Below are 19,574 nucleotides of genomic sequence, written 5' to 3' on the forward strand. Positions count from 1 at the left end.
TTTTTTTTTTTTTTTTTTTTTTTTTTTTTTTTTTTTTTTTTTTTTTCACCAGGGCAGGAATTATTTTAAAATATTAGGTGCGATCCCTTCGGAACATTTACAACCAATTAAAAAAAAAGTTTAACTGCATAAATCTAGATAGATCTAGTGGTCTCCCCCAACCTAAATCCAGGTCTGTATTTTAAAACACAAGTGAAAAGTCTTTTGTGATGCAAAGGGGATGGAGAGTTTCTCCTCAGACAGGGCACTCTCTGCCTGTGCCATATTGTCATGAAAACGCTGTCTAATATTTAAGGGCAGCCTCATGGATTTTTTAAAAAAATTGTGTGTGTGTGGAGTGGGGGGAGGGGGGGGGGGGAGGGAGGGGGGTTTGGCAAACTGGGGCAAGATGCAAAGTTTAGCAGCCCTGCTGAAAAGGTCATAATCCCGTTTTTGGGCATCTTCTGGTCTTCTTCGTTTGGCCAGAATATGCCTAGGGTTTGTAGCCCACGGCTGCTTTTGGAAAGTGACTGACAAATTATTTTCCAGCTAAGAAAAATGATTTCTGCAGCAGGGTCTTGGCAATTTCACGCGGGATCTTTCCTTCAAAGCCTGCTTGGGATTGTCTGGAAGGGAGAGGGTGAAGCAGGGCTGGCCAAATCCCCCCTCCGTGTCCCAGGACATCTCTGCTCAGGGGGTCCCAGCCTGGCTACCCTGTTCTGCAGGATCAGGGCGACAACTTCGGGGCTATGAAAGCATGAAAAGTTTAATTTTAAAGGGGAGGAAGCCGAGGGGTCTGCACCAGATGCGATTTTTCTTGCTCGCCCCGCACTCGGGATCCAGCCGAGCTTTTGGGGAAGGAGGGGAAGGGATGGGGGGTGCAGGCTGGCACCCCCCCCGGCGGGCTCATAGGGGTGCAAGGGGAATGTAACCGGCTTTTTGCTGTGCTTTTTTCCGCACAGGGAGCCAGGTGTGCCGCCCCCCGCTGCTGCACGGCTCGCTGCCGTGGCTGGACGGGAGCAAGGCGCTGAGCAGCCACCACAGCGCTTCCCCCTGGAACCTCAGCCCTTTTTCCAAAACCTCCATCCACCACAGCTCGCCGGGACCCCTCTCCGTCTACCCACCCGCCTCCTCCTCCACTTTATCTGCCGGCCACTCCAGCCCGCACCTTTTCACCTTCCCGCCGACCCCTCCCAAAGATGTGTCCCCGGATCCGTCCATCTCCACTCCCGGCTCCACCGGCTCCAGCCGGCAGGACGAGAAGGAATGCATCAAATATCAGGTGTCCCTGGCCGACACCATGAAGCTGGAGTCGTCCCACTCTCGGAGCAGCATGGCCTCTTTAGGGGGAGCCACGTCCTCCGCGCATCACCCCATCACTACCTACCCGCCGTACGTCCCAGAATATGGCTCTGGACTTTTTCCCCCCAGTAGCCTCTTAGGAGGATCGCCTACCGGGTTCGGGTGCAAATCCAGACCGAAAGCACGGTCAAGCACAGGTAGGGTTTTTTTTTTTTTTTTTTTTTTTTTTTTTTTTTTTTTTTTTGGTCCCAGATGCTCGGGAGAGGGAGGAAGCAATAGGGGTGGCAAAGAGGGTGCACGGCCGCATCCTCCACGCACAGAAGGATGCGCATAAACACTCGTGGGATGAAAAAAGGGGGAAACTTGCCTACCCCACAGCTTGCCCTGAATCCAAGCCCCCCTTATTTAGCCTAGGGGATGCGGGGTCCCCCCTTCCCCTTCCACGGCTCCTGCCCCGGGGCCGATCCTGCCCCCTCCGCAGCCCCAAAGTGTGTGTGCTCAGCTGCGGCGTCTAACGAGGAAGCGAAACCGAGGGAACCGCAGCATTAGTGTATCTCTCTGGATTTTAATAATGCCACTTAAATCCCGGCCAACTTCCCCCGCCTGCCCTCCGCCTCGCTCAGCCCAGGGCCTCTTCCCATGCGGCGCCGGGAGGCTGGGAGATGAAGAGGGAAGGGGGGGGCGGGATTTGCCCTGAGCTCACCCCCGGCCCCAACCAGCTCCTTGTCCCCGGACCGGACCCCAGAAGTATCCCCCCTCAGGGAAAAGGACGAGGACTGGCTGTTGGGGGGGGTCCCCGGCTCCCTGAGCATCCTGCGCGGCTCTGCTGCGCCGGGGGGGGGAGAATTGTCAATTTGTGGTCACCAAAGGGTGCTGAGTGAGCCCGTGCGTGTGTGTGAAGAGCAAAGGGCGATTAGTCAAAACTCATTTTTTTTCTCCCCCCTCTCAATACATATATATATACATATATGTATATATATATATATATATATTTTTTTTTCCGTGGAGGCTGCTGCAGGGTTGCCTGGCATGAATGAGATCAGTTTTCAGGGTTTTTCCAGGGTGACATTTACTCTGTCTGTCTGAGCAGGGACTGTCTCTATTTAGCTGATATGTTTGAGCTAATCCAATTATTTTCAGACTGCTGCACGCGACAGTTGCATTGTTTATCCAGCGCCAGGAACTTTAATAGAGTCCGGATGCGGTTAGAGTGACAAAAAAACCCAGACCTGTATGTTTTGTACATGAAAGCAAGAGAGAGAGAGAGATGGAGTGAAACAAAAGAGAGGGACAGACACTCAAACGCTCTCAGAGCGGTTGCCCCGGCTAACCGGAGGGGAAAAAAAAACGACCCGGGGATGACCGGGAGCAGATCCCTCCCGGCCCCGGCACGGACCGGTGGCTGCTGCGGGGCCGGGCTCCGGCTTCGTCCCCTGTCCGGTGCCCTCAGCTCCAGCCGGGGCACCGGCTGCGCGGGATTTTCAAACCGTTTTGCCCCCCTCCTCCTCCTCCCTCTTGTTTTCCTTTTGCCACTTTCTGTTACTTTACCTTCTAGAAAGACATCTGCGGTTTGAGATAAACCAACCCCGAGAGCAACACCTATTTTTTTTTTTCTTTCTAAAGTCGATTTTAGCAAGCTGGGAAGCTCGCAGACAAAGGGGGATGGGGCTAGGCGAAGGGCTGCAGGAAAAGGAGGGAGGGGGTGTTTTTGCAGGATGAAAGACAGAGAAAAGGCTGCATTTTTTAAAAAATAATTCTAAGTTTTTTTGGAGTGTGGGGAGAGAGGGTTTTAGCGCAAAGGTGCTGGAAAAACGGCTGCCGTTTGTGGTTAGGGTGCGGATGCCTCTTGCTCGAACGCAGCACGGGCTGGGGCAGCAGGGAGCTGTGTGCTGGGTTAACTCTGCTCCGGCCAGCCGAGGTCTGCTGCAGCTCTCAGATGGCCTGGTGGTGTCCTTAGGTGCAAGAAATACATCAACAACCGACTATCTAGCCCTCCAAAAGTAGCTGGGAGGAACGACTGCAACCCTTAAATCTGCATTACCTCTGTGCTGGGAACCAGTGGGTTGGGGGAGACCCCTCCATAACCAGGGAGAGGATAAACGAGTGTCAAAAAGGAGGGGGAGGAGATGGAAAAACTTTAAACAGGCATGGGACCGTTTGGGATCCCCCATATTGGGGATGGACCATCAGGCTCTACATGCAGAGGGGGAAGGCAGAGGGTTTTCCGCAGCCCCAGTGGCTGAGCAGTGAAAGCTTAATTGCAAACGAATCAATAGCAGGTATTGGCAGAGTGATTGGTTGGATATGGAGAGGTGTTTCGGTTGTTGATCTCTGGTTATTTTGGGGATTTGGCTTGACCTGAAACCATAGGAAGAGCCTCCCTGGGTTGTGCACCCCCTGTGAGCCAGGGAGACGCTCCAGAAGCAACCGTTGCATCCCCATACACATTGAAAAGGGGTTCATGGACAAAACTTTGGTATCTCAGGAGGGTCAGGGGCTCCTTTTATAGCCTGTCAAGGTTTGTCTGGTCCATATAGTGAGACAGTGACCAGAGGGCCATAGGAGCCCTTACTCCAGAGGTGACGGGGACCCGTCAACCCCTCAATATCCTTCCTGATGGAGGGCCCAGGGATGGGTGAGAGCTTCATGGAAGCCCCTCAAGCTGCCCTAGGGTTTGGGTCAGGGAACAGAACACAATACAGCTGACAGTATGGGAGTGTGAGGATTGGGTGGGCAGGATCAGCCCCCACCAGGTCTGAGTGCCCCCACCTCTGCTCAGAATGTCCTTCAGACATGACCTCAGGACTTTGCATTGACATCCTGAGCGTGGAGAAGACAGGCAGGGTCTGGCACTGACGGGTCTATTGGAGGGTTTTCGGGGGGTGGGGGGAGCTTTCTCCATCCCCTTTCACCTCTGCTTTCCCTAAGTGATCCATGCGCTCTCTTGTTTCCAGAAGGCAGGGAGTGTGTAAATTGTGGGGCTACCTCAACCCCCCTGTGGAGAAGAGACGGCACCGGGCACTACTTGTGTAACGCCTGTGGACTCTATCACAAAATGAATGGACAGAACCGGCCCCTGATCAAACCCAAGAGAAGACTGGTGAGTTTCCGTGTTTGATTTTTTTAATTTTTTTTTTTTTTTTTTCCTGTAACTTTTGCTTCTTGTCCACAGCCTGGGATGGAGAAGGGAAGCTCAGACAGCCCCATAATATGGGCCTGCCGTGCCAGAGGGCTGGGGAGGGAGGATGCTCAGAGGGATGCTCTCATGTGACATGGGCCTCAGTTGTCAGTTCCTATTGCAAATTGCAAAAGAGATTTTAAAAATCAAGATCCAGAACTTTTTTGTAAGCCAAAAATTAGTTTTCTCCCAGTTTGTGATAGAGCAGAGGCCTCTGTGCAGTGCTCCTGGATGGCAACCTGAGGATGGTGGCTCTCTCCAAGGGCCATGGGCACTTCCCAGTGACCAAGGAGATATCAGGAGAACAGGCTTCCTCCAGGTCCCCCCGGACAGCTCCCTGTGTGTTTCCATCCCCTTTGGTGCCATGGAGGGGGACCCGAGCTGATGGTGGCTCAACTGATGGTCCTGGTACTATTTGGTCCTGCTGTGGTCATTTGTCCCCGAGCACTGTAGGTCTCCAACCATGCCATTGCTGCCACCAGGTAGGGGATGGCAGAGGGGATGTGCAAAGCCAAGTGTGTGCACCCACAACAACACAAGCTGGGGGAAGGAGAAATGCTTGAATAACCATTTGATATAGTTTCATAGTTTCAGGCCTCATGACCATAATGTACACAGGCAATACGTTATAGCATCCCCAGTGATCTATTTATGAATTTCCCTGCAAGCCACAAAAAGGTCTGGAAGCTGTGGGCACGGCTAATAAATGCGCTGAAGTATATTTGGCAAATAATCAGGCAAACCACAAGGGGAAAAATATATCAAGTGGGGGAAAAAATATGTTCCCTGCCTGGGAAGTTATTGAATGTTTCGAATCAAGGCACGTTTGGTTTCATTTGGATTAAAAACATGAGCAGGCTCCTGGGGGCTGCTCGGAAGGTGGAGGAAAAGCGGCTCTTGCATCCCCACAGGGTTTTGGGGCTGATGGAGAGAATGGGATGGCTGCGGCGTGCCGTTGTGGGAGCTTGGCCGTGCATGTTTGGGGATGGACACTCAGTGCCTTACCCCATGCTTTTCCTTTACAAGAAAATGTTGGTCTCCCTTGGCTCAGGCTCGTCTTTCATAGCCTCATTAGGAAAAAGGAAAGGCTTTCTAGGGAGGGAAGTGCAGGTTGGGATTTTTAATTTTTGGGCAGCTCTCTCATTCTCTTCTCCTCCTCCCCCCCGGCCTTTCTGTCTTAAACACACACACACACTTCATTTTCTTATTTTTTTTCCCTCTCTCGTTCTCTCTTTATGTGTAAAGTTAACTTCCTAGGAAAAAGCTGCCGGATATCTGGGCCCTGGAGATAACTCATAAACAACAGCTCCGTTTCCCCAGCCCAAACACACAGGAGCTTGAGCGTATCCAAACAAGTAGAGGGGGAGGCAGGATAGGAAAGCGGCTGGAAAGGGGTAGAGCTTTCACAAAGTGTCTGATGGAACCATGAAAGAATGTCCCGAGTCACCCCAAGCCCGGCACATGTAAAATGGAATACGTAAATAAATACATTTGAAAGGTCACTCTTGAGAAAAAAAAAGGGAAAAAAAAATGAAAAATGTAAAGAGAGACCTTGTCTTGCATAATCACTCCTATCTTGGGCATTTCAGTTAAAGTGTTAAGTTGCAAAAAGTTTCCTTTCTTTGTACATAGTCTCTGTTAAGTGAGAACTTTGGATTTTATTTTTTATTTTATTTTATTTTTATTTTTTTCCAGCACTGCCTGGAAAAAAACATATATTTATTTCTGTAATTATATTTATTTCTCCTGCTTTCTCTAAAAAAAAAAAAAAAAAAAAAAAGGAATAAGAAGGCACCAGAGCCAGACCTGCCTTCACATCTCATTGTAGAGGTATGGGGACACAAGTGTGCCTGTAGCTTGACTTGATCCTCCCTGGCTTTGGAAGGCAAGTGGGCAGGGGTAGGCAGCACGGAAGCAAAGAGTTGGGGGCTGTGGCTTGCACCTCTTGCTCTGTCACAAGCTTCCTGCCTGACCTTAGGGTAGTTTTGTAGACTCTGATCCCCGTCGCATTGCAGCTAATGAAAGGGCTCCAATGGGCTGGAGAGGGAAGTCAAATAAACCCTTAGATGCTGAGAACCCAGCCCAAGCTTCATTAAGTTCAATGGGTGGCTTTGTAAGGGCTTCCTTTATGGGAGATGATGGATTGAGCTCTGCTTCATTTTGGGGGGACAGCTGTGGGTCTGGAGGCATTGGCGGGGAGGGGGGGGCAGGATTAAGCAGGTGGTACTGAGCCACCACTGTGGTTGAATGGTCTCCGTACCTCTTGGAGACCCTTCCCATCCTCATCAAAGCCTGTGGCAGCCCCGTCGCTGCTGAGACAAAAACTTCCTCTGAATTTTCTCCCTTTCCCTGCCCATGTGGATGCAGAGCTCTCAGTTCCCCTGTCCGGCTGCTCTGGTTTTGGAAGGACTATAGGCAGTTTCTCTGAGGGAATTGGCGCATGCAGTCTAATTTTAGGAAGCTGTCACCTGCAAATTTTTGCACACCCCATGTAAATTTGGGCACAGAAAACACCCCCAAAATAAGCATCTTTATCAGCGCTTGTTTCCTCCTTCTGCACCTTGATTCCACCTTTCCATCAGCATCAGCACAGCCAGCCTGTACATGAAGTTGTGTCCTCACTCCCATCCAATGTCTGGTCCTGCAGAGGACACTGGGCACTCTATTGTCATCCCATAACATGGTTAGGATTGGGTCAGTGATGAGTATTGGTGGAAACCATTCCTGGGAGCTTTTATGATAGTGTTATTATTCATTATTTCCTGCCTGCTGGTGTCTCTGGTTTAAACTGGTGCAGTGTGAAAGCTACAGTCTGGGACTGAAAGAGATCAGGGTTTAAAGTATTCAGATAATGATGCCAAAGTTTTGTAGGGAGAATGTGGCAGATGCAAGAGGTTTTAGAGAAGACAGCGGACATTGTGATTTATTTGTGTATTTAAAGTTAACCGGTGATGATCTGCTTGAAATCCTGAAAAGGTAGCAAGGTGGTGACCAGGCGTGTCTTTAAACGTATTTACCATATGAGAAATTACTGTGAGCGCTGCGTAGAAACCCCAAATGTCTTCAAAGGGGATGTTTCCCCTGTGTGGGCTGAGTCAAATATCACTGGTTTTTAGAAATTTCCTTAGGCTTGATTTTTGGGTCTGATAAGGGCAAAGCTGCCACAGAGAGACTCAATCCAGCCTCCGAGCCACCCGTGCTTGGCCCCTGGGTTGCGGCGAGTGCGCCGTTCTGCAAGGAGGTACATCCATGCTGCACGTGAAGCATGTCTACCAACCCAGGGCTTTTGATGGGAAGCAATTTTGGGGTCCTGGCACAGTCCCTAGGAGGGCAGGACAAAGGTCGGTGTGTGCAAACGCGTCCTATGGGCTCTGCTGTTCATGGCGGGGTGCCTCAACCTCTTCGGTTGGATTTTTGCAACCAAAAAAACCTTTCACGCTGCCTGGTGAGAGCCCCTTGCTGTCAGAGCAGGCACTCTGTGATACTTCCTAATGCTCGTGGGCAAAACGTTATTTATTTTTCAGACAGTTCTTTTTGTGTAATTAAAAAAGAAAAAAATATTCCTACTCTATCTAAAACAAAACCAACCCGTCCTCTCTCCACCTACGCCACATTCAATTATGATTAAAATTGCAACATGACCTAACAAGAGTTGGTATTAATGCTAGCGCTGTGCCAGTGTCCATGTTTGCATTTTGGGTTTGCTGTACGGTATCCAAAGATGCGGTACTTTTTTTTTTTTTTTTTAAATGTTGGATGTGCTACAGTGTGCTGCTGTGTGGGGTGAGGGGTAAATTTGAAACAGTAAGAGCACAAAAGAGAGCATTAAAGGCTCAGTTCTGCAAGGTGCCAAGCATTGCTATGATCTGGCAAATCGCTTAAGCACATGTTTTAACTTTAAGCACATGAGCAGTCCCATTGAAAGCAGCACATCGGGATGAAATCAGAGCTCTGGGACTGTGTCATGTTGATGAAGAAGAGATAGGAGTGGGATCTAAAGGTCTTTTTTGGGAGCTGTAGGCACTTGCACACATGCAGGCATGCATACACATTCATATAAAAGTGTGTAAACTCCTTTTCCTCCTTCACTGGCAGAAGGACGATTTGTATGCCAAAGTTACAGTTTTTAAATGATAAGCACGAATTCATACATGTGAATGAGAAGCGACTTGGCTAGATTTGGCTTTCCTAAATTATTATCACAGCTAACAAAAAAGCTTCTTTATACACCTTGACACTTATACTTTTTTTTTTTTTTTTTTTTTTTTTTTTTTTGTTCCTCCCCTTTTATGAAATGGTAAATTCTTCTTTCAGCCTCATTACCAGTCCTTAAATAAACATGAAGGCTGAGGCTACAAAAGGGTGTAATTAAAAAGTTGGGATTCTTGCTCTTCGCCGCAGTGTTATTTCCGATCTGGAGCACGTATCCTTTGAAGCGGAGCCGAATTTATGGGACTGGGCCACACTTGTGGTCGGACCCAGTGAGCAGCTGCCCACCAAGCACGGCGTGGGTCTCATCCGGCGCTCGCTGGAGCCGGCGTGACTCATGCCATTGACTCCAGCAATTGTTGGTTCAGGCCCTGACTGCAGAATTAGACCCCTGGGGGGTCTGAGAGAATTAAGATGGAAAGACATGTTGGCATTTAAATACTATTTTCCCCTCTGGAATGGGCTGTGCCAGCAGTGCTAATTTTGATGAGTCCTATCAGAGGTTTAGCACTCACTTTTAGGATGCCCTTTGGCACCTGATTCAGTTCATATATAATTTGGGATTAAAGTACCTCAGGGATTTTTTCCAGAATTATTATTTGTTCTCACAAGCCAGTTTCTGGAGGCCTCTGCCGACGTGCGTCAGTCTTGCATGGTTGATGTTTTCTTTCTCAGAGATTTTGCTGATTGCACCTTTTTAATGCGGGCGTTTTTCTCTCCCTCTCCCTCCCCCCCACCCCCGGTCCCCCCCCCCCCCAGTCTGCAGCCAGGAGGGCGGGCACGTCCTGCGCGAACTGCCAGACCACCACCACCACCCTGTGGAGGAGAAATGCCAACGGCGATCCCGTCTGTAACGCCTGCGGGCTCTACTACAAGCTGCACAATGTAAGTGTGACGGTAGCGCTCGGTAGTGGGGCCTCCCTTCCCATGCTTGATGGTCCAAGCTCTTCCTTGACTCGAGGATTTCCAGTCCTGGGTGGTGCTGAGACTTCCTTTATCCCTTTGGGGACCTTGAGGGTTGTAGCAATGAGCAGGCGTCCCCTTGAACGTAGTCAATTGGACTTGGGAAGGTATAAAACAGGACGGTCCGTGGGGAATGTTAGAGCTTTCCCATGCCTGAGCCAAGAAAGGAGGGGTGGATCAACACAGAGAGACGTTATCCACTGCTGGTCAGGCTCAGCGTCCTGGAAAAGACAACACGCCGTCCTGCAAACTGATACTCCTTCTACGCACAGCTTGGTTCCTCCAGCAAATACAAGCTCCGCCAAAAAAGCAAAATGTGCCAGTGACTATTTAGGCCTTTCTTGGGTTTGTGGCTATCTTTGTCCTGTCCCTCCACCAGTCCCCAAAGATGATTTATTCAGGTCTCGCGTTTGCCCCATTTGACGCAAGCAATTCCTAAACCAAAAAGGACTTGATTTAGTTAGTGGCTTGTAGAGTATGCTCAACCTGTGATGTGAATTTTAAGGCATCTGTCATGGAAGGGAAGGAGAAATGAAATGAAATGCCTGGCAGATTTAATCTAATATCTCCATGCAAAGCCAGCTTGCAGGAACTACAGATATGTGCCCCAGGGAAAGAGCTAAAGGGATCTGAAAAGACTTTTACCCAATAATACTGCTAAAAAGGAGTCTTAAGGCAACTTGTGCTACTCTCATTCCACATGTGGCATTAGAATAATTATTATGTCAGAAGAAGGAAGAGACTTGCAATTTCTGTGCTTTGATAGAACTTTTTTTTGGGTTTTCTAGTGGTCGTTTGCTTTATGTTTGGCTTAGAAATATCAGGCTATGTTTTGCCCTCATGTCCACCCACACAAACACATCAAAGATGGATCGGGTTTCATGGAGCAGCCAAACCTTGTGGTGTTTCAGTCCCTTCCATCTGTTATTTCAGGCTCTTTGGTTTCTTGGGATGAGTAAAGAAGTTTGGATTAAGTAGAAAAAAAAAAAAAAAAAAAAAAAAAAACAGGCTAATTTTTCACCTGTTCCGTGAGAGGCATCTCGCCTGGAAAAAAGGAAAATGTGTTTACCCTTTAGTGGGTAGGCGTCTCAGCACGTTTTGAGTCCTATGTAGCAAACAAAGCTTGTCATCAAACTTTCAGTGTGATCACTGCAAACAAAAGGCTGGACCAGGCAGGAGGAGTGAAACCTCTTAGAGTATCACAATAAAATATTCTCTGTTTGCTATTTTGGCAAGAAGGCAGTAAGGTCAGCCAGCCTCACTGGAGGAGTCTATGCTTGTGCTCTGTTTTTGCTGGGGCTGTGCAGCCACCAGAGGCAGGACTTCTATCACATAGCTCGGAATGGCAGCAGCAGGCAGACCTGTAACTGAGCCGCTCTCCTTGTACCCCAACAAAGGCCTTAGAAGGAAATAGGGTCTTCTCAGGTGCCACTTTTTGGATGTGGCGGAGATGCTTGTGTTTGGATGAGATGATTTGCACACCCAAAGAGGGTCCAATTTCTCCCCATGACTACAAAGGGAGGTAGGATGCTAAGTTCAGGTGTATCTGCACCATAACCATCAGACTGGAAGAATTCCCCCCAACATGTCTGAGTGCTGAGGCTCTCCAGGAACATGCCTGTGAGAGCACCCATTCCCTTTCTCTTTTTCTTTGTAACACCAACTTGTGAACCTAATTGGCCTGAATTGACCCCTAGATTCACTGTTTAGGGAAACTCTGATCCAGCTGTGAAATTTGTGACATGGGGCAGGCCTTGAGCACATTGGAATCATTTTCATACTCATTAAACACACCGCCAGCTGCTGAAAAGCTCAGCACAGCTACTTACCAAAGTCAAGTAGTATCTTGCCTTATGAGCAACTCCATTAATGGGACCTGCTTAAATGAAACCCCTAGAGGACTGAGATACTGCGTACTGCAACAGAACTAGGCAAGGGTACTACAGTCTGGCTATGAGTGGGTAGATCCTTTTCTTTTTCACTTTTCCCAGTAGCTGATGAATTATTACTATGGTGAGAAATGGGCAACATTGCTGCTGATTGTCCTCAAAAATACCACCTTCATCTATAAAGCCTTACAGGGGCAAAGTTCTGGAGCTTTATTCTGCAGCCCAGTGTGTCTTACAGAGTGTGTGGCTGTGAAGGCTACACTGTACTTCAGAAATAAAATATGAGCAAATTATTTTCAGGGACTGGTGGTAAGGTGGTGGTAGCTTCACCAAGATGCCTTCAATTTTCTGGCTGCTGGGAGGTAGGGCAGTAGGACCTCTGCTAACTGCCTGCTGAGTGGCACTGGCATCACTCTTTAATCAACCCAAGGCAAGGACAAAGTTCGGTGGTTGCATATGAACAAGTTTTTTTGGCTGGTGTAAATTGGTCTGGTATTTTAGAGTGCAAGACCAATTTGTGTAGGATGTGGTCCTTCTCCTTTGGTGTATTTGTGTCTGCATCCGTTCTCCATTAGGAGCTGGAAATACACAGATTTCTAAGGCTCACCATACCATGTCCCTCCTAAGCAGCGGAGTGTCTGCACAGATCTTGTGTCAATGCCAGCTGAAGTCCTTCAGCTGCTTGGAAGATGTCTTCACCCTGGTTTAGGCTAGGTTGTAGGAAACTCCTGGCTGTTATTTTTCTTTTCTTTTCTTTCTTCTTCTTCTTCTTTTTTTCCTTTTTTTTTCTTCTTTCTTTTTTTTTTTTTATTTTTTTTTTTTTTATTTTTTTTTTTTGGACCTTATATTAATTATTTTTTTTTTTTTTTTTTTTTTTTTTTTTTAATGGATTGATATGAAGATAAAACTTGGCTGTTTTTTAAGTCCACGCCAGGAAGGATTGCAGTGAATTACACCAATACTATTTTTTTCATGAGCTACATCAGTTTGATTTGCTATTGATTCCCACAGCTGAAGCTAACCCATTTGTCAGTAAGGTATAAGCAATAATCATAACAGTCTTGGGTGCATTTAGTGAAGCTGCTGGCATTTCTCCCAGTGACTTCAACAAGAGCCAGCTCCATTAACACCAATATTAACAATGACTAATATTTCACATTGATACGATGCCTTTCATCCTGTGGCATCCCAGAGAGCTCTCTAAGATACAGCCACTCTGGAAGATTAACCCAACGTTGTAATGACTATGTCTAAAGGATAAATCTGCTTCTGTGACAGGACCTTATTGAGGTCAATGGCAAAGTCCCATTGTCTTCAGTCAGAGCAAGATCAGACCTATAATGTCTAAGACCATCCCCTGGATTTGATCTGTTGAATGTGAGGCTCTCGTCCTTGTTATTTCAGTCCTTCTTAGAAGTGGGATCAGTCTTCACTCACTTCAGAGATGGGTAGGAGCGCCTGTACCTCACCTGAGGTGTGCAGCAGACTGGCCTGCACCCATAGAAATGAGCTGGCCACAATTGATTTTGGTAAAAGTCCTCAGAAAAGGTCTTTGTTCCACAGTATCCAGGCAGGGCAGTCAGTGTTTTGCATATGATGAAACAAAGAGCGTAATTCCTGCCCATAATTAATTGGCTCCATCTGAAATTAATGAATTTCATATACATGCTTTGGGCTGGTTTAATTTTAATTTAGCATGTGTTTGTCATTTTTATCACAATGAATTTTCATGGAGAAGGTCTTCCCTCCAGGTCTCTCATTTCTCTACCCCAGAAGCAGAGATGAGTCTGTGGCTTTGATGATTTGGGGACCCCTGTAACTTCATGACTTTCCTTTGAAGTCAGCACAAAATGTTTCCAGCTTGCTGTTGTGACTGCTGGTCTCTCTCCTCCTGTCATTTATCCAAGTCCTCATCTGCTTGGGTCTGGTACCTGCTAGAAGGGTGAGACCATGACAGCAGGATGATGCTATTAGCTGGGATGGCACCTCTGGCGCAGGGCTGGCCATGGCTTGTCACCACCCTGAGCAGAACTCTCATCCTTCAGGTTCACATCAATGCCAGGTTCACATGGCCTATCTATCTGCAATAGAACAAGACATGAAAGATGTTACCTTAAGGAAGTGGTCAGTGTCCTGCAGGACACAGCACCAAGCAACACAGGGCTAGGACCCCTGTGCTTGCTCCCAGAGCCAGCACAGCCCCAGCACCAGGCTAATGTAGCTTTGCCACCACCAGCTCCTGAGCTTGTGCTTGCTGCTTCATCTGGAGATCTTTTCTGGCTGCCCTTAAGCCTTCACAACATGATGCAAATCCCTGCATCTGAGTTGAGTTCATCAGAGATCAGGACTTCCATGTCTGCTTTTTCATCGCTGCCTGGTGGGGTTCACCTGGGGCTGCCTCCTGCTTTTTGAGCATGGGCAGCACATCCATGCTGGGTGACTTACAAGAGAGCGGCAAAGCTTTCCCACTGCAGGCTGGAGCAAAGGGCCTTCCTTGTGTGCGTGTCCCAGTTCCCTTGGTGAGGACAGGAAGCCAGGGAAAAGGGTGATATTGTATTTAAAGCCCATGACATTTGAGGTTTTGGCCTGTTGCTGCCCCGAGGCTGCTGTTGATCTGCACATGGGCAGCTTCATCCCTCCTACCTTTAGTTGCTGGCAAGCCAGGCTGCTCCCTCTGGCTGCCTTTATCCAGAGGTAATCAGCTTTCCATTCACCCATTTTTTTTTTAGGATGAGGTGAAGTTTCTCATCACTGCTGGTGTGGAGAGCCTGGGGTCACTCATTGAGGCTGAGATGACGAACTTTGGGATGCTCCTTCCTCTCCCCATGCCTCTGTCCCCACCAGTAACAGGGAGCTTTTGTATCCCTGCCTCCCTGGGGAGAGAAATTACTGAATGGTTCTCATGCTGTGGGGAAAGGCACCGAGCAGAGGCTGATAAGAAAGAAGCTAAACTTTTCTGTGATCTCAAAGAAGGGAACGCTTTGTTCCTTGGGCTGGCTGAAGATCTTGCAGCTGAAGATCTGCTCAGGATCTCTGCAGGAATCACTTCCCATTGTCCTTTGATAGAGCTGAGATGGTACTTCTTGGTGGACAGCAGATCTGTTTCTTCTCCTTTTTCTCCAGTTTGCAGAACACCCACCAGCACTGCTGTATGCCCACATGTATTACAAGAAGTGGTGCTCAGCTCTGTGGGGTGCTGGGCACTCCTGTGGGGCTGCCTTCTGCCTTGGGTGGGGTTCTGCAGAGGGAGCACAGACTCATGTCACTCCCCAGGAACAGATTTTTAAGGGTGTTTATGTATGTATAAGTCCCTTCCCAATTGCATTTTTGGGGTCTTTCATGACACCTGTGCTAATGCATGTTGTGATGCTGGCTGGCTGTGCAGCAACAGGAGTTTCTTACAGAACCTTTGCTACCATTTCCTAGCTAGGTGTGTGAACAGTCATTGCTGCTGCCAACAGCCTTGCAGGAGAATGTAATGCTTTACGTTTGGAGGATCCCAGAATGGCTGAGGTGGGAAGGGACATTTGGGTCCATCTGCTCCAACCCTTGCCCAAGCAGGGCCACTCAGAACAGGGTACTCAGGACCACGTCCAGGTGGCTTTTGGAGATCTTTAAGGAGGAGACTTCACCACCTCTCTGGTTTTCTCCATATATATCTGCATGCAAGCAGAAAGTGCTCTACTGTGCAGCAAAGATATCTGTTTCAGGTCAAAAATAAACCTAAAAAGCCTTAGGAATAAAAAAAAGATTGGATAAAATAAACCTGAAAGGATGGTCAGTGCAAAATAATTCCAAAACTGACAAGTATTTCAAATACCTGTTGCTTTTATGAAGACTTTGAGCGGCACCCTAATGCCACTGTGAAAGTCTGAGACCCCTGGGAGCACTGAAATCCCAGCAGCTGTTGCTGTTAATGGTTTTAGATCAGTAAGGAAGCCTGGGGGTGAGTTGGTGTCTGCAGGGAATATTTCAAGGTGATAATGATTGGTCTTGTTCTTAAACACGCTGCAATTACCTAATGTGCAGATAGCTGAAATTTTTCAGCTGCTGCAAGTTATTTGGGTATGGTTTGCTTCTATGAGGCTCTGCACTTTTCTGTTGTTTCATCTTTAGAAATTTCAAACAAACCTGGAATTTTCTGCAACTCCCAGGGGTGGGTTTGGCCCTGGTTTGAATGTTGGGGGTGGGAGGAGGTTGTGTAACCATGGTATGTGGGGCGGGCAAGGGGAGGAGGGGGCTGCTGGATGTTCAGCTGGACCTGGGCACTTTTCTGGGTATGGTGTCACATGAATCCCATGGTGATTCGGGGAGAAGGGATTGAAGCACAAAAAAAAAATAATTGATTTTTGTTTAGATTAACAGACCCCTGACTATGAAGAAAGAAGGAATTCAGACCAGAAACCGAAAAATGTCTAGCAAATCCAAAAAGTGCAAAAAGGTCCATGACAACCTTGAAGACTTTCCCAAGAGCAGCTCCTTTAACCCCGCCGCCCTCTCCAGACACATGTCCTCTATCAGCCACATTTCACCCTTCAGTCACTCCAGCCACATGCTGACTACACCGACACCGATGCATCCTCCATCCAGCCTCTCCTTCGGACCTCACCATCCCTCCAGTATGGTCACTGCCATGGGTTAGCGATAGACTCCCCTGCTGAATGCTTACGGTCTCAAAATGAGAATTACTTTATATACTTGCATTTTTGCAGGCGTGCGGTTATGGGTCTGACGTCCCGAGTCAAATGGGAGGGGGAAAAAAAAAGAATAAAAAGTAAAAATAAAAATGTTATTTGAAGGCGTGAGAGCGAAAGTAATAATAATAATAATAAAATAAAAAGATTAAAAAAAACTACAAAAAGCACAAAAAAAGGAAAAAAAAAGAAAAAAAGGAAAAAAGTTTTAAAAAAAAGTTTTAAAAAAGTGATGTTTGCCACTTTTTAAAGGAACTCACTATGGCGTCTATGTATTCTTACCCACTGAATCTGGATACCATTTGTGAATAAGCCATTCAGAACTTGCATTCCCTATTGGACAGGATCTCTAGTGCTGTGAAAAATAAAATAAAATAAAATAAAAAACGCTGAACATTGCATATAACTTATATTGTAAGAAATATTGTACATTTGAGGAAGACTTTATTGCATCTGGAGAGCTGTAAAGATAAAGGCATGAAGGACTTCAAGAGATTTTTTTTTAAAGGAAAAGAAAAAAAAGAGGATGGGAGGACAATTTAAAAACAAGAAAAACAAACAATGCAGACCAAGAGGAAACGCGGTCTTACGAACAAATGGACCAACTGCCAGTCATGTCTTCTCCTTTTTTTTTTTTATTTTTTTTTTTAAATTTTGGTTTCTTTTTCATTTCTGGGGAAGGGGAGGGGGCTGGCTAGAACGGTTTTGATGATGCATTAACTAACTAACTAACTAACTAAATAACTAAGTAAATAAAACCTATAGGGAGATCATTCATTTTGGGCCATGGGCCTTTTACATAGGAAGTACCAATGGTGTCAGGCAATCAGTGTTAACATGCGGACATTGCCAACAAGGGGTTTTCAGATAGCCATTCTCCAGGTCTATACGCATTGTGAACAAGTTCCTGTAATTGTTGTTTGTATGTATAATTCAATGCACCAAAATAAGAAAGATGTAGATTTCATCCTATTATACAGACTGAATGGTTGTACAAATTTATTTACTGCTAGTTATAAGACCTGCTTTTTTGTTTTGTTTTCATATTTTTTCCTCTTTTTTTTTTTTTTTTTTGGAGAATAAACTAGATTAAATTCTGTTGACTTAGAAGTGTTTTGTGCTTGGGTTTGGAAAGGGAATTTGTTTATTTCTTCATTATTTATTATTATTATTATTATTTAGAATTTGTTTTGATGGTACTTATTGCATAGTTTCTATGGGGATGGGGATGTGTGTCTTTTTTAACCCATGCGGATGGGCAATGCAGTGTTTATGGTGGCTTGACAGAAAAACAAACAAATCAAACCAAAAGAAAACCCCACAAAAATGAAAACCGACAAAACAAAACAAAGAAATAAATCACCTCCAACTAAGTGGGCTGCGTGTCACTGTGACCCCACTGCCTCCCATTGGGCTCCCTCCTCCCACGTGGGACAGGTCCCTTGTGGTCTCTATCCACCATGGTGCCACCCCTATATCAGTGACACCTTGGGACTGGGAAAAGCGCAAAGGTACAGCAGGATGGTTGTGGTCCTGGCTACTTTTTGGGCAGGGTTAGGAAAAGCCTCGAGATTTTGGAGAGGAGAAGTTGGGTACTTGCTAGTGTAACCTGATGGTCTCAGTTAAGATCTTGATGGGAGATTGAGATGGACCAAACCATGTTCCTGTGCTGGCAGGAATGAGCAGAACCTGTTACAAAAGACTGGGTTTGATGGTAGGCAGAGGACAATCCCAAAAAGTGGGGGAACACTTCTCCGCAAAAGATTTTTTTGAAATAATACAGGTTATCTTAATATTATTGTTAATAGCAGTGCTTAGCTCTTATAATTTGATTTCTGATGGTTAGAATCAGGAATTCTTAGGAATTCTTAGGAATCAGTCCTTTTTTAATCTTTGGTATTTACCCATCCAGCTTCTCTAAATTGTCATGAGAATTGGGCATTTGCTTTCCAAATGAAGGGTTAAACTTCATATCATCCCAGTCCCTTTGCTGGAGATATAAGCATGGTGTGGTAAGACAAAGGTTGCCAAGACTGTGAGAAAATGATTAAAAAAAAAAAAAAGAAACAAACAAAAAAATACCCCCCTCCCCCTCAATCTTAAAAACCTCAATAAATGCGACCTGCAAATACCACCATATCTTTCAGATGTTATTTTGAACCCTCTTCTGCTTGGGACAAAATCTGTGGATGGTACCAGTGACATGGACTCATCTTGTTCTGAAGGATGGCTCATGGGACTAAGGGTGTTTTGTGTGAGAAGGGCTCACAAGACCACTTCAAAACTTTCAAAGAAACACAGGGTCCAATATTCTTTTGTTTTGGGAATTGGGAAGGAAAGGATGGAAGGGTATTAGCCCTTATTTATTTATTTTTTTCTCCTCTGTTTCTAAATTAATCTAGTTAAAATACCTCTACCACAAAGGAGGATTTGGCAGATGTAAGCGGAACAGGCAGTAATTGTTTTGTAATGTTGTATATTATTTCCTTTTGACTCTGTTGACAAAAATATGTAAAAAACTCAGAACAAATGGCACACATTTAAAATCCTATGTTAATCACCTTTTTACTTTCTCAAGGAATATTTTAAGCATAAAGACTAAATGTTGAAATAAAGCACAGTGAAGAATTACTAAGATAAAGATGGAGATCTTGTTGGCTCCTAATTAATCATCCGCTAACTATAAAGCTATTTTCAGTTAGTCTGACAAATCAAAGAAAATAATAATCTTTGCTGATATTAAGCTTGAGAGATTATTATTTTTTAATTCATGATGCTACAACCTTCCCCTCCTTTAGCTCATCAACACTTTGCAGTTGAACAAAGATATTGATTCCAACTCCTCAGCAATGTTGTAAATCAAACAAAATCTTGCACTCATGTCACTCATGTATTATTATGTTTGAATATTTCAATTTGCTTTAGAGGGAGCTGGCTCCTGAATTTCTTGCTCCATTTTTTTTTTTTTTTTTTTTTTTTTTTTCCTAAAACCTGGGAACACTTTCTTCTTGCAGTTTCCCTCTAATGTTGTTTCATAGGTCTTAGGGGCATTGAGTTAGAGGAAGCAGGGTTGGAGCCTGCTCAGAGAATGAGCATCCTGAAAAGGTTTCGAGACTCAAAAGCAGACACTCTCTCTGTATATGCTCTAGGAAAGATATAATTTTTTATTTTTTTTAGGGAGTCCTTACTTTAGATATCTTATATTTGAGTGCTGGGACCTGAATGAATGGGTTAACTCACATTGCATACACTGCTTACTGTCTAAGATACTAAATAACACAAGTGGCTGCCAGTTTCTCAGTTATGCCTTTTTCCTTCCCTTCCCTTCCCTTCCCTTCCCTTCCCTTCCCTTCCCTTCCC

General features: G+C 45.9%; 1 protein-coding gene across 1 annotated transcript; it reads left to right on the top strand.

Moving 5' to 3' along the window:
• Positions 1-910: 910 nt before the first annotated feature.
• Positions 911-16,603, top strand: LOC118156958 (GATA-binding factor 3-like; the record flags this gene model as incomplete). The annotated part of the gene is made up of 4 exons (XM_035311204.1): positions 911-1,478; positions 4,236-4,381; positions 9,428-9,553; positions 15,878-16,603. Coding segments are annotated over 4 exons (1,125 nt in total), but the record flags the coding sequence as incomplete, so codon positions are not given.
• Between the last annotated feature and the right edge of the window lie 2,971 nt (positions 16,604-19,574).

Source organism: Oxyura jamaicensis (assembly GCF_011077185.1).
Source record: "Oxyura jamaicensis isolate SHBP4307 breed ruddy duck chromosome 1 unlocalized genomic scaffold, BPBGC_Ojam_1.0 oxy1_random_OJ106607, whole genome shotgun sequence".
NCBI lineage: Eukaryota > Metazoa > Chordata > Aves > Anseriformes > Anatidae > Oxyura > Oxyura jamaicensis.